This window comes from Electrona antarctica (assembly GCF_951216825.1).
Source record: "Electrona antarctica genome assembly, chromosome: 4".
NCBI classification, from domain to species: domain Eukaryota; kingdom Metazoa; phylum Chordata; class Actinopteri; order Myctophiformes; family Myctophidae; genus Electrona; species Electrona antarctica.
In genome coordinates, this window is record NC_136809.1 from 11,128,564 (window position 1) to 11,142,617 (window position 14,054).

The window sequence follows — 14,054 nt, forward strand, 5'->3', positions numbered from 1 at the left end:
CTTGAATTTTTGCTATTTTTGAATTGGAATCCTGAAAATTAACATTTTTATGTAATTTCAAATGCCTCTAATTATACTTGTGTTGAAGCAATGAGCTACTAATTTAGACTGAAGTAATTAAAGCGGGTCATGTTTGCATGTTGTGGAATTGTAACAGCTGAAACCAATAATATATCAGTATTCTGAGGGCCACATTAAGTGAAGGTGGGGGCCGCATGTGGCCCCCGGGCCGCCAGTTGCCCACCCCTGCCGTAGACTAATTCAAGTCAAACTGGGGGCCCTTGAAATTAAACAGGTTGAGAATCACTGCTAGAGCCATACAAACTCTTCTCTTATGGGTGGTCCGTGGAATATCTCTTCAAATGCGGCATAATTAGTGTCAATTTGGGGGTCCTTTTTTTTTTCTTCCCACGATTTTGCAACCCATTTTTTCACCCAGTGTCAATTATCTAATGTAATCAGGGGCGCTACACTTCCTCTGCCAACCTGGGGGGGGCAGCGGACTGACCTCATGCTTCCTTCTATGTATGAGGAGGCCAAGCTGCTTCTTTTCACCTGACATCGGGGAATTTCCCCGGCCGGACGTATAGCGCGTGGAAGGAACACGTTATTCCGACCAGTTCCTTACCCCTCCATCAGGTGCTCCGGCTGGCCAGGCGGAGGTAGTTTAGAGACCAGGATTACTGCATGTTTTTTTGTGAGGGTACCTACCCTAGGGGACACGGGGAGAACATGCAAACTCCACACAGAAAGGCCCTTTTGCCAATTTGGGGGTCCTTGACATGAATACGTTAGGGAACCACTGATCTGCAGAGCATGACAGCACTCCTCTCTCCTCCCCTCAGGTCTGGGTGATATGGCCGCATCTCCAACTCCATCGGCAGTAACGTGTTCTCTCTCCTCCCCTCAGGTCTGGGTGATATGGCCGCATCTCCAACTCCATCGGCAGTAACGTGTTCTCTCTCCTCCCCTCAGGTCTGGGTGATATGGCCGCATCTCCAACTCCATCGGCAGTAACGTGTTCTCTCTCCTCCCCTCAGGTCTGGGTGATATGGCCGCATCTCCAACTCCATCGGCAGTAACGTGTCCTCTCTCCTCCCCTCAGGTCTGGGTGATATGGCCGCATCTCCAACTCCATCGGCAGTAACGTGTCCTCTCTCCTCCCCTCAGGTCTGGGTGATATGGCCATCTCCAACTCCATCGGCAGTAACGTGTCCTCTCTCCTCCCCTCAGGTCTGGGTGACATGGCCATCTCCAACTCCATCGGCAGTAACGTGTCCTCTCTCCTCCCCTCAGGTCTGGGTGATATGGCCGCATCTCCAACTCCATCGGCAGTAACGTGTCCTCTCTCCTCCCCTCAGGTCTGGGTGATATGGCCGCATCTCCAACTCCATCGGCAGTAACGTGTCCTCTCTCCTCCCCTCAGGTCTGGGTGATATGGCCGCATCTCCAACTCCATCGGCAGTAACGTGTCCTCTCTCCTCCCCTCAGGTCTGGGTGATATGGCCGCATCTCCAACTCCATCGGCAGTAACGTGTCCTCTCTCCTCCCCTCAGGTCTGGGTGATATGGCCGCATCTCCAACTCCATCGGCAGTAACGTGTCCTCTCTCCTCCCCTCAGGTCTGGGTGATATGGCCGCATCTCCAACTCCATCGGCAGTAACGTGTCCTCTCTCCTCCCCTCAGGTCTGGGTGACATGGCCATCTCCAACTCCATCGGCAGTAACGTGTCCTCTCTCCTCCCCTCAGGTCTGGGTGACATGGCCATCTCCAACTCCATCGGCAGTAACGTGTCCTCTCTCCTCCCCTCAGGTCTGGGTGACATGGCCGCATCTCCAACTCCATCGGCAGTAACGTGTCCTCTCTCCTCCCCTCAGGTCTGGGTGACATGGCCATCTCCAACTCCATCGGCAGTAACGTGTCCTCTCTCCTCCCCTCAGGTCTGGGTGACATGGCCATCTCCAACTCCATCGGTAGTAACGTGTCCTCTCTCCTCCCCTCAGGTCTGGGTGACATGGCCATCTCCAACTCCATCGGCAGTAACGTGTCCTCTCTCCTCCCCTCAGGTCTGGGTGACATGGCCATCTCCAACTCCATCGGCAGTAACGTGTCCTCTCTCCTCCCCTCAGGTCTGGGTGACATGGCCATCTCCAACTCCATCGGCAGTAACGTGTCCTCTCTCCTCCCCTCAGGTCTGGGTGACATGGCCGCATCTCCAACTCCATCGGCAGTAACGTGTCCTCTCTCCTCCCCTCAGGTCTGGGTGACATGGCCGCATCTCCAACTCCATCGGCAGTAACGTGTCCTCTCTCCTCCCCTCAGGTCTGGGTGATATGGCCGCATCTCCAACTCCATCGGCAGTAACGTGTCCTCTCTCCTCCCCTCAGGTCTGGGTGACATGGCCATCTCCAACTCCATCGGCAGTAACGTGTCCTCTCTCCTCCCCTCAGGTCTGGGTGACATGGCCATCTCCAACTCCATCGGCAGTAACGTGTCCTCTCTCCTCCCCTCAGGTCTGGGTGATATGGCCGCATCTCCAACTCCATCGGCAGTAACGTGTCCTCTCTCCTCCCCTCAGGTCTGGGTGACATGGCCATCTCCAACTCCATCGGCAGTAACGTGTCCTCTCTCCTCCCCTCAGGTCTGGGTGATATGGCCGCATCTCCAACTCCATCGGCAGTAACGTGTCCTCTCTCCTCCCCTCAGGTCTGGGTGACATGGCCATCTCCAACTCCATCGGCAGTAACGTGTCCTCTCTCCTCCCCTCAGGTCTGGGTGACATGGCCATCTCCAACTCCATCGGCAGTAACGTGTCCTCTCTCCTCCCCTCAGGTCTGGGTGACATGGCCATCTCCAACTCCATCGGCAGTAACGTGTCCTCTCTCCTCCCCTCAGGTCTGGGTGACATGGCCATCTCCAACTCCATCGGTAGTAACGTGTCCTCTCTCCTCCCCTCAGGTCTGGGTGACATGGCCATCTCCAACTCCATCGGCAGTAACGTGTCCTCTCTCCTCCCCTCAGGTCTGGGTGACATGGCCATCTCCAACTCCATCGGCAGCAACGTCTTTGACATCCTGGTGGGACTGGGTCTGCCCTGGTGTCTGCAGACGCTCTGCATAGACTACGGTTCCCTTGTGAGTGCCTGTGCCTCTAATGTCGTTGACTTAAACCACATGGTGGGAACTGGGTTATCAGTTCCCAGTTCCCACCTGATGTTGTGTGGGAGTTCAGACTGATCCAGATCGTACTGAATAGCTGCCAACTTACATAACGTCTTCAGACTAGGACTCAAGTCTAGGATGAACAGGTCATCAGCAAATATAATGATACGATCTCCCACCGTAACACAGCTCATATACTGCTCATATCGCCCGTAATGCGAAACGGCCAACTGGGCCAAGGGCCTCTCCCCTTGGGCTCAACCTTCTTCCAGGACGAGGTCTCTGGATTGAATTTCAACAGATCTGTGAAGGTCTGGTTATGGTTTTTACCACCAAATATGTACAGCTCTCCATTGTAGGTAAAGGCTGAATGACACCATCGTCTTTCTGGAAGAGGCTGTGAAGGAGATGTCCACAGCCGGAGCCATCGGTTGGTCTCTGTGTCAAACACTGTGATGTTGTCCGTGTTGCCCCCAAATACAAACATCTTTGTCCCAATGATGGTGGCAGAGTGACCCCGTCCCCATGAAACGCCTGATGGACAGGTGTTAATTAAAGTCCAGACCATTGTGCTGGTGTACAACTTGTACATGACTTCAGTGCATATTCTAGTCGGCTGGGTGTATCCTCCACAGATAAACATGACCTTCCTCAAGACCAAGGCCGAGTGCTGGCACCTCTCCTCTCCTCTTTTGTGCACATTGCGGAGGCACAACGGAGACAGGAGCGCAAAATGAATTATCCGACGTTTATCCTCATTCAGCCACGTCTATCCACGGTAGTGCGACATCTTTTTGCGACACTGTAGTGCGACACTGTAGTGCGACACTCAGTGCTTAATTTCAGCCGGAGCTTGGCGGAGCTCAGCTCCGGTACCTGTCACTTGAGCTCCGGGAGCTCAAGCCACCTGTAGAGGCAGCTCCGGTAGCTATAGAGGGCGCTCCGCCACCCCAAATGCACATTACAATATACAATACTCTCTATTATTATTTTAGTTTCATTTTCAAGTCAACTAGGCTTCTTCCTCGTCATAGACGCGACACTGCTTAAAATATGCCCACTCTGTCTCCAACTGTGTTTACTCCTCATATTCCTCATGTTTAATTTCTTTTATTTGATGCGATTGCATTTTTGGCGTACTAGAAACTAGAATCGTTTTAATTGCAGAAAAGCATTTTGGTGTGAATGCGACCTCAGACAATAATACCGATTTGCTCGTCCACGGTCCACATATGACGTAAATTCTCCATTCATTGTCAATGGGAATTTAATGTTTGTGTAAGACGAAAATCTACACTAATTAAATGATATATTATATATCCTATATTCAGCACTAACAGCTGAATATAGGAGGGGCTAGGGCGCCTCAAAATTACACCTGTGTGAAGTGAGGGCCGCTCTTATCATCGTACATCATCATGACGTAAATGTTTGTGTTTACACAAACACTCAAAAATGTCCATTCATTATCAATGGCATGTAATGTGTGTGTTGGGACAAACGCTCAGAACTGGCCATCCATTATCAATGGACATATGTAGATGAAAACTGAATCATTTCTGAACTGGTTCATGATTGTACTTTCTGTCTTTGTCCCAGGTTTACCTAAACAGCAGAGGACTAATCTTCTCTGTTGCTCTTCTACTGGCCTCAGTATTCCTCACAGTAAGTAGCATGTCATAGTAAACTGCCTCCTGGTTTTCATATGACGGACACCCACATTTATGTGTTAGGCTGTATTAGGCTGCGGGCGCCTTCATATATTTTGTGCCAGGCACTGAGGCACCCCCAGCCAGCCAGGTGAGAATATTTATGTTAAAAATGTCTAAATTATTCAAAAGATCTTTTATTATTATTATTATTATTATTTGCGACCATAGGTCGCAGATTACTATGAAAACCTCTGTGTCTGTCCGTCCGTCCGTCTGTCAGTCAGGTCACGCCTCCATATATGGATCCATTACACCTCGTGACATTATGCACCTCCATATATGGTTGTCAGTCCATTACGCATAACAGCATAACGATTAAATAAATTAAATAAATTGTCCTTATTTTCATACTTACCAATTATTCAAAAGCATATTTTTGATATAATATTTAATTTGTATATTTTTCACAATAATCATTCCACATACAGTAAATGCTTATTTATTTTTGTTTCGTTTTTTTCAATAATGACGTTTTTGTGGCTTTCCAAAATATCCTCGGTTTTGTTTCAAACTGCACCTTTAACAGACCAAAAAAAAGACTACTGAAATGAAATGAATGTTACACGGTATGACTTTATTAATAATTATCTATTTTGTAACGAATTGACTCATTGCTCCTCAGGTTCTCGGTGTGCACCTGAACAAATGGACCCTGGACCGACGACTGGGGCTGATCTGCCTGTTTTTTTATGCCGTGTTCCTCTGCATCTCCATCCTCATCGAGTTCAACGTGTTCATCTTCGTCAACCTGCCCATGTGCCGAGACATCCACTGATCTCCATCTTCCTCCTTCGTCCTCTGGCCGGTGGGACCGGCCAATACCATAATATCTGGCTGCTGGTCTCGCCCCGGTGTCGAGTCCTCCTACCTTCTTCAAGTAGAAAAAAATAAATAGAGTTCTATATGATTTACTTTGGTGCAATACAAACGTACGAGAGAGCAATGTGGCCAGAGGTTGTTTTGGTTTGCGGGACTTTGGTCCGGTGGAGACTGAGGCAGCATGCCAGGAAGCCCTGTCTGCTACAAAGGAGATGCCAGACACTCAATAGGACTGCCTGTCTATTGTTGTGTTCTGAACTGAACAGAAGTCAGTGGGGAATGAACTAAACTGCATTAACATCAATGGTAGGCTACTGTTGGTGAAGAAGCTGCTACTGTAACTAATTGATTGACTGACTGACTGGCGATTTAGTTTTTTTTGCCAATAGGATTGTTTGTTACTCTTTGTACAAGTTTGGTCATAAGCGTTATGATTAAGGTTATTTTTAAGTTAAGGCTGGATTTCTCTGTATATATTTGAAGATTATTATCAGCAGTAATATTAGTTGATTCGTGGAATTATCTCTTGCACAACTGCATCAGCATTGCAAAGATGACTGGTGCATTGACAGTGAATATAATGTGTATTCTTAGCTTAGCAAAGTGCAGTGACTTGGCCTGCCAGTGATGCACCCAAAATGCTTACGTCTATCTCCCTTGCTCAGTAACAGCCCTAACATATTGATGTAGCATGTTTGTGTTCTAGCCACAAGTCTACTCCTTTAGCTCTGCACTGAGAGAGGGAACCTAGATATTTAACACTATTTGGTTATACAGTCTAGTATTTGGCTTGGTTTGCTTTGTTTCTGCGGACATATCCATTTATTTTTTATTTGTTTTTATTCTTCTTTTTTTGTGGGATGATTTTTTCTTCAGTATAGCCCAAATAAGAAAGGGATCTCCCTGGGATTGAAATCCAGCACTGTCACTTTATTGATTAGAGGTTGTATTGCCGTATCTATAGGTAGTTTCATCATGTAACTACTGACTTTAAAGATTATTCTAGTGTTTAGACCTATCTTGTACTATAGAGGAGGGAAAAAAAACATGTTTATAGTCTCTGTGTTGCGTACAACATTGCTACTTCTTACAGACAAAATTATTTTTTAGAATAAGAATAAGAGTTGTACACTGTCAACAGAGAAGTGTGTACTGAAGTATATGAGTGAGAGTGTGTACTGTATCTGTACTGTGCACGAGGGTGTGTGTGTGTGTGTGTGTGTGTGTGTGTGTGTGTGTGTGTGTGTGTGTGTGTGTGTGTGTGTGTGTGCGTGCGTGCGTGCGTGCATGCGTGCGTGTGTCTGTATTTGTAATTTGTCACAATCTCAAGAGGAACCAAGGACACCACTGTTACAGGGAAGACATAATCATGATTTATTTATGAATTAATTTATTCAAGGATAATGTCTAACACCCAGTTTCAGCTCTTTGGCTCGTGTATGACACGTTCAAGTCCTTCATAAATGACTCTGTACTTTACTGTACTTTACCTAATATAATCTAAATACTGGGAACTGACTTGATGTTGTTTATATTTAAGAATAGAACTTTATAATTTATAAGTTTTGTATAGTTCAGAGAGATGTTGCAGCATTTGTATATTGTATATAAAAGAAAAATAACAGAACTTTTGCAGATGATTCAAGGTAGGTTACCTCGTCTGGTTTTGCCACCGGGGAAGTGACAATGACATGGAGAGACACACACTCCTGAAAAAATAATAATAGCTTGCCATTCTGACTCTTAGTTGTATATTATTCTTTACCTGACATGTTGATATTGTGAGATAAAGTTTCTACCTTTGACCTTCATATTCCCTGAAATGGCATTATAGGACTATAGAGCACTAGATGATGATGTGTCCATGCTGCACTGCTAAGTCGACCAATGCTGACGCGTCACTTTGGGGTTAACTTGGGGGACTTGCTGAAAGCTTTGACTACAATATGAAACGAAATGCAGATGGATGGATAGGTAGATTCTAAGATGACCCTACCGTGTTAGTTAGTAAATAATTAATTACTTGAAGGACGCGAACATTTAAACTGATGGCAGAAAGACCAACTGAACTTGCACAACATATCTCTTCTTAACACAGTGCTTAAACTCTTGTACCGGTATGTGTTCAGGCTTCAAAATGAACCCTTGTGTCTTGTATTTGAGTAAAAAAAACACACCTTTTGTCAACAGTATTGACACTCAGTTTCAGCATGTGTACAAACCAAATGTGGAAAATGTTGTTTTTTCTTAACCTAACAGGATTCTTACTTAGAACATAGTTGGCACTGCTAGTTGAAAGCATCCTCCATAGAGGTTGATGCTAATACTGCAACCACAAGGGAGCGTCGTTGAGTTTGTACATTATTCAGTTGGGGAATAAGGCTATTATTTCACAATCATACTGTACGGAGTAGTTTCTGTATTTTCAGATACATAGGAAAATATATTGGTTTGTCTGCATGCCTGTGTCACAGTTCAAATTATTTTGTGTGTAATTTTAAGTATTTCCAAGATCAAAAGGCACTGTTTTGATCATGCTGTACATACTTACTGCAGTCAGATGGTTATGCTATGGACAGATGTTTGGATAACTTCTGATGAGCAGTCATATTTGAGATTCATACAGTACTTAGAATGTAGGCCTATGCAGTTCGTTTTCAACAAAACATCATTTTATGCTCATGTCTTTTGAATTGTTTGTAAAATCCTTATTTTCTTTGTGGGGGGGCCTCTGGTTATATAGCTCTAGAAGGAGATTTGGCATTGTTGCCTGGGCCCAGTTGTTCAGAAGTAATTTGATGGGATTGGATCAATTCTTGGAAATGGGGTTTGTTCAAAAGTAAGAAAGGATTCTGAGATTGGATTTTGGTACATCACCTAATCCAACCTTGGTTTTGATCTGGATACTTTGATGCAAAAATAATAATCAGAAGTCAGATCTATACTGATCCTAGCAGAAGCGTGGATTTGTGATGGATTCCAGGAACAAAATACGATTAAAAGTAAAAAAAATAATAAAAAATAAAATAAAATAAATGTCAAAACGCATTCTTTATTTTGTAAACATTAGACATTTAGCCTTTTTATGAACATAAAATATCCACAATGTAGGCTATTTGTGAATAATGTATATTTGTTTGTATTTATTTATTTGTTGAGTCAGGCGACGGTCTGACTGTTTAAAAGAAATTGAAAATGAAAGGGGATGTTTGTATTGTTTTATTGTGCTGTTTTCTGTCTCTTCAAATAAAAAAACACTTAAAGTGACCCAATGATGGTTATTCTAATTACCTGCTGTCCTTTTACATACATACAGTAGCTTGTAGCCTACATTGTGATCATAATATGTAGTCCCATTTAGAGAACTACTTTGTATCTGGATTAATAGCGTGATCCAATTCAAGGTTGCTTTGAACTCCAGTAAACGTACAATTGGATTATCTGATCCTGGTTAGCAAAACATGGGGGTTTCCAAATTCGGACCCACAGAATTCCACACTAAACTTTTTTTAACAACTGCGGGCTCAGGCGTCATCCTGCAATAAACATAATACACATAACAGTTTTGTTTCATTTGTTTTCTTTGAGTGGTCCCATAGGATCATCATATCTATCATTCATGTTTTGTCAGCAGGCACATCAAATTGAGCCAACACAAAACAAAACACTGCATTGGATATAATTTGATAGCAGGCACAAAGAAGAGGCCACAGTGCAAACACTTCAATGAAAAAAATATATATATATATAATATTAATATTATTTGTATTTATTATTTTCTTCCAAAACACTTCAAGGGACTAGGAAACCCAATCTGTCGAGATAGATGGTCGAGTTAGGAAGATGCAGTAGGCTACTAGAGGTCCTGGTAGGATAAAAATATATAATACAATTCCTTGTACATAATACTTGTATTATGCAATAAATATTATTGCATTATAAAAGCCCTAAAATAAATCTTAATACAAAATAATAATAATAATTGGTTCATTCATGGGTCGAATACTGAATAGACTGAATAGTTGTTTGAGGGATTTGCAAAATAGAGTCACCAAGATTAATGTGGTTAAATCATTGGCTCTCAAAGTTTAGGGGGGACCATAGAGCTGGGGGGACCATAGAGCTGGGGGGACCATAGAGCTGGGGGGACCATAGAGCTGGGGGGACCATAGAGCTGGGGGTCGATGGACCACTGGGGTTTAGGGGGGACCATAGAGCTGGGGGGACCATAGAGCTGGGGGTCGATGGACGACTGGGGTTCAACTTCCAGTTTAGGGGGGACCATAGAGCTGGGGGGACCATAGAGCTGGGGGTCGATGGACCACTGGGGTTCAACTTCCAGTTTAGGGGGGACCATAGAGCTGGGGGTCGATGGACCACTGGGGTTTAGGGGGGACCATAGAGCTGGGGGGACCATAGAGCTGGGGGTCGATGGACCACTGGGGTTTAGGGGGGACCATAGAGCTGGGGGGACCATAGAGCTGGGGGTCGATGGACGACTGGGGTTCAACTTCCAGTTTAGGGGGGACCATAGAGCTGGGGGTCGATGGACGACTGGGGTTCAACTTCCAGGCTAAAGTTTAGGGGGGACCATAGAGCTGGGGGTCGATGGACGACTGGGGTTCAACTTCCAGGCTAAAGTTTAGGGGGGACCATAGAGCTGGGGGTCGATGGACGACTGGGGTTCAACTTCCAGGCTAAAGTTTAGGGGGGACCATAGAGCTGGGGGTCGATGGACCACTGGGGTTCAACTTCCAGGCTAAATTGATAGTTTATAGCATGGGTTTTCAACAGGTGGTCCGTGGACCACTGGTGGTCCGTGGAGGTATTGCATGTGGTCCCTGTCCCTGACCATGCATTTAGTAATGTAGGATTTGTTGACTTCGTTTTAAATGTTCTTTACACTAGTTGAGAAACCGTGAACTGAATGACCTGGTGACCTGTGATGAGTCCATCCATGTACAGTAGTCATTTACTGACAAGTTGGAGTTCAAGAAATTCAACAGAAAAAGGGAGTTAGAATCTCAAGAAGGTGTACCGGATTGCCTGGTTGAGTAATTATTATTAGGACATTTTACCAGTAGTAGTCAACGGTTGAGAAACAGTGGGATGTATACACATCGGATGCATAGCAAGTACTTGCTATGCATCCCATGTGTTAACTTACAAAAGCACTAATCTTAGCCCATATCCCCACCCAACACAACAGTGGTCCCCAGGTTGATTCTAAGTCAGGGTGGTGGTCCCTGGTTCACAATCAGCTGAAAACCCCTGGTTTATAGGAGCACTTTCAGAGATATGGCTATGGGGGTACATCATGGCTACAGGCTATACATGCATATCAAAATGGGGTCATTTTGTTTGAAATCAGGAGGGTTCTGGGTTTCAGTGGGTCAGTGGTGGGGTGAGGGCCACAGCAGGGGCCCCTAAAGAAAACAAAACCTCCAGTCACCTCGAGTCCTCGACTCTGCAAGACATTCCGACGTTGATCACGTGACGTGCAGTGAGTCGACGCGCTCCTGCTCTCTCTGTTGTGTTGTGTTTCCTTTCCATTCTGTATGAACCAACCAACACTGAACAGAAGTTGAACCAGATACACACACACAGAGAGAGAGAGTCCATTAGAATGCAGCTCACGTAGTCTACTCTACACATATACATTAATTTAACCACCAGCAAAAACAACATGTTACCGAGGACGCACGGGGACCCCACGACTTTACAGGAATGTAACCGAAACATGTTAAAGTGATGAAAACTTTTTACAAATGACTTCGTCTGAAGAAATGCACGGACTGTAGCCAGCCAGACAAAAGACTGCAGTTGCCTCTGTGTGTGTGTGTGTGTGTGTGTGTGGCTGTGTTCAGGTCTAGGAAACTTCTTTAAAGGTGAGTGCACTTTTATACAATTCCCTCTAAAAATGTTATTAACTTGCTGTATACCGCCGTTGTTGTTTTGTCTTCATTGGTCCTCGAAGGTTAAGGAGAAATTAATTTGGTATTGCGATCGAAATAACGCAAATAAACATGGAATAACTTCTAAAATGCAAGATAAAGTACAGCTAAACCTAACAGACAGTTTGCCATATTATCGAAAGTGAGCACTATTTGAGCTTTGTGTATGATTCAAAACTTTGTAGATTTGGTTATCTCTTATTTGGCAAAGGCGAGGTTAATTGGCCCACATAATAAGTCTACTGTAGTGATATTTCTGGTGATATGTAGGTCAGGGTACGCATTGGGGGTTGTCATAAACATTGAGCTGTATTCCCTTTCCCCTTGAAATAGGAGTTTTATATCTATCAACCTGCCTGTCCGTTCTGTCTAGATTCTAGAATGATGTATATTTTATTGGTGGATGGTTGGTTTCTGTGTTTAATAGTGTAGCATATAATCTCATCCTCATTGATTGTGCATCACTAGGCAGCAGTGATTCACTGCATTCCTCTGGCAACAAGCAATCCTCCACTTGTACTAATAATGTCAATAGTTTAATGGCTTCCTGCTAATTTATCCTCAAATCTACCGCACCTAAAAATAAATAATAATTGTGCCTAGCACACAGGGCACAGTCCCGGGGACGGATTTCAGTCCTGAGGATTTCATAGGGGTCATTTAATGAGATCAGTGCAGATTTTCTTTGTGTGGCTTTAAGCCCTGAGCACAGCATTGCAGTGGTTACTGGAAGCATATAGCCTAACATCATTTTATATATTCATTGTATAACTTTATTATTATCAATTTATTGCGACCGAAGTTCGCAGATAACTATGAAATCTTGCGTTTTTTGTCACATAACCCACAATTCCCATCACTCTTCGTCATGAAGTCACAATTCCCCTCACACACCCCATGCAAGCCCCCAGGTCATCGTGACATCACGTGACATCAGCCCCCTGGTCACCCCATTCAAGCCCCCAGGTCACGTGACATCACGTGACATCAGCCCCCTGGTCACCCCATTCAAGCCCCCAGGTCATCGTGACATCACGTGACATCAGCCCCCTGGTCACCCCATTCAAGCCCCCAGGTCACGTGACATCAGCCCCCTGGTCACCCCATTCAAGCGCCCAGGTCACGTCACATCAGCCCCCTGGTCACCCCATTCAAGCCCCCAGGTCACGTGACATCAGCCCCCTGGTCACCCCATTCAAGCCCCCAGGTCACGTGACATCAGCCCCCTGGTCACCCCATTCAAGCCCCCAGGTCACGTGACATCAGCCCCCTGGTCACCCCATTCAAGCCCCCAGGTCACGTGACATCAGCCCCCTGGTCACCCCATTCAAGCCCCCAGGTCACGTGACATCAAGGACCAATAAGATAGCTTGAACCAGTGCTGGTTGTCTCGTTACATCCCGCTTCAGTGGTGTCCGATCCGAACTTAACCGGGATGCAGAAATTTCTAACCCAACGATATCCGTTTTTTTAAAGCTAGATATCACTGAGGACATTTGGGTTGTAAGGCCTAAAGGCCAAATATCCTGTCTTGTCCGGGAAGGCAATGGAGTCTCTGGTGAGGAGCATAGCAAATGCTGCTAGCTCCCTAAACCTCGGATTCTTCTTATAAATGGTCCACTAGATGCGTGTCATGATGACGATGCCAGCCAACTGAGTACATATCCATGACAATGCCAGGCGTGTATGTCCATATATGAGGTTTCTACACTAGTCTGATGTCAGCGCTGGATATCGCTGTTGTCTGTCTCCATACATGGAGCTATAGGTTGTCTCCATATATGGAGCTATAGGTGAAATAACGAAGGCTTTCACCTAGAGCTCCATATATGGAGACAACCGTCCTATAGCTATGGCTGATGCCCCCCGTGCCAAAGCGCCAGCGCTCGCCCAGCAGTCTGCCGTCAACAAGGCGGATGCGTGCACGGCGCTGCACGCGACCTCGCCCTTGGGCGTCTTACTGGTTGTATTGTATACATACATCTCTTTGATACAATTGCATGCATCAAAGAGGATGCTTGTCATGAGTGATGGAAGTAGCATTATGCATGTCATGATGACTATTTATGTATTTGATGTAAATTGTAATTGTAAATTGTATATAACAACCTCCGTTCCATTCCCTGGCTCCCCCCAGACAGGGCTATAGAGCGTCGCAGTCCCGCCTCCTACCCTGGACCAGGAAATGAAACCCAATGCATTTTTCCCATAGACATTTCTTAAAGTATTTATTTAAAGACGGTTACGCCGCGGACAAAGCCAACTCGAGTCGTGACAACTCATGACAACACAAACAATATTTTGGACCAAACAAATAATTACAAAGAAGAAAAACAACAAAAAAAGTGTTGTAACCTGCCGTTTTTTTCTTCTTTCTAATTATTTGTTTGGTCCAAAATATTGTTTGT

The 14,054-nt window shown here is 45.2% G+C and overlaps 2 protein-coding genes across 3 annotated transcripts in view; both read left to right on the forward strand.

Annotated features, from left to right (window-relative positions):
- The window catches only part of LOC306921139 (sodium/potassium/calcium exchanger 3-like), a gene marked incomplete at both ends in the record, with an annotated part of 106,619 nt that extends 100,971 nt beyond the window's left edge, over window positions 1-5,648 (forward strand). The window contains 3 exons of the mRNA XM_079498250.1: window positions 3,022-3,134; window positions 4,761-4,826; window positions 5,496-5,648. Of these exons, the coding sequence (XP_079354376.1) occupies window positions 3,022-3,134; window positions 4,761-4,826; window positions 5,496-5,648 (332 nt within the window). The remainder of the gene's footprint in view (window positions 1-3,021; window positions 3,135-4,760; window positions 4,827-5,495) is intronic.
- Window positions 5,649-11,246: 5,598 nt separating this feature from the next.
- The window catches only part of LOC306922427 (ras and Rab interactor 2-like), a 68,694-nt gene continuing 65,886 nt past the window's right edge, over window positions 11,247-14,054 (forward strand). For both annotated transcript variants that reach the window (XM_079500028.1, XM_079500029.1), the window contains exon 1: window positions 11,247-11,580. The gene's annotated coding sequence lies outside the window, so the exon portion shown is untranslated. The remainder of the gene's footprint in view (window positions 11,581-14,054) is intronic.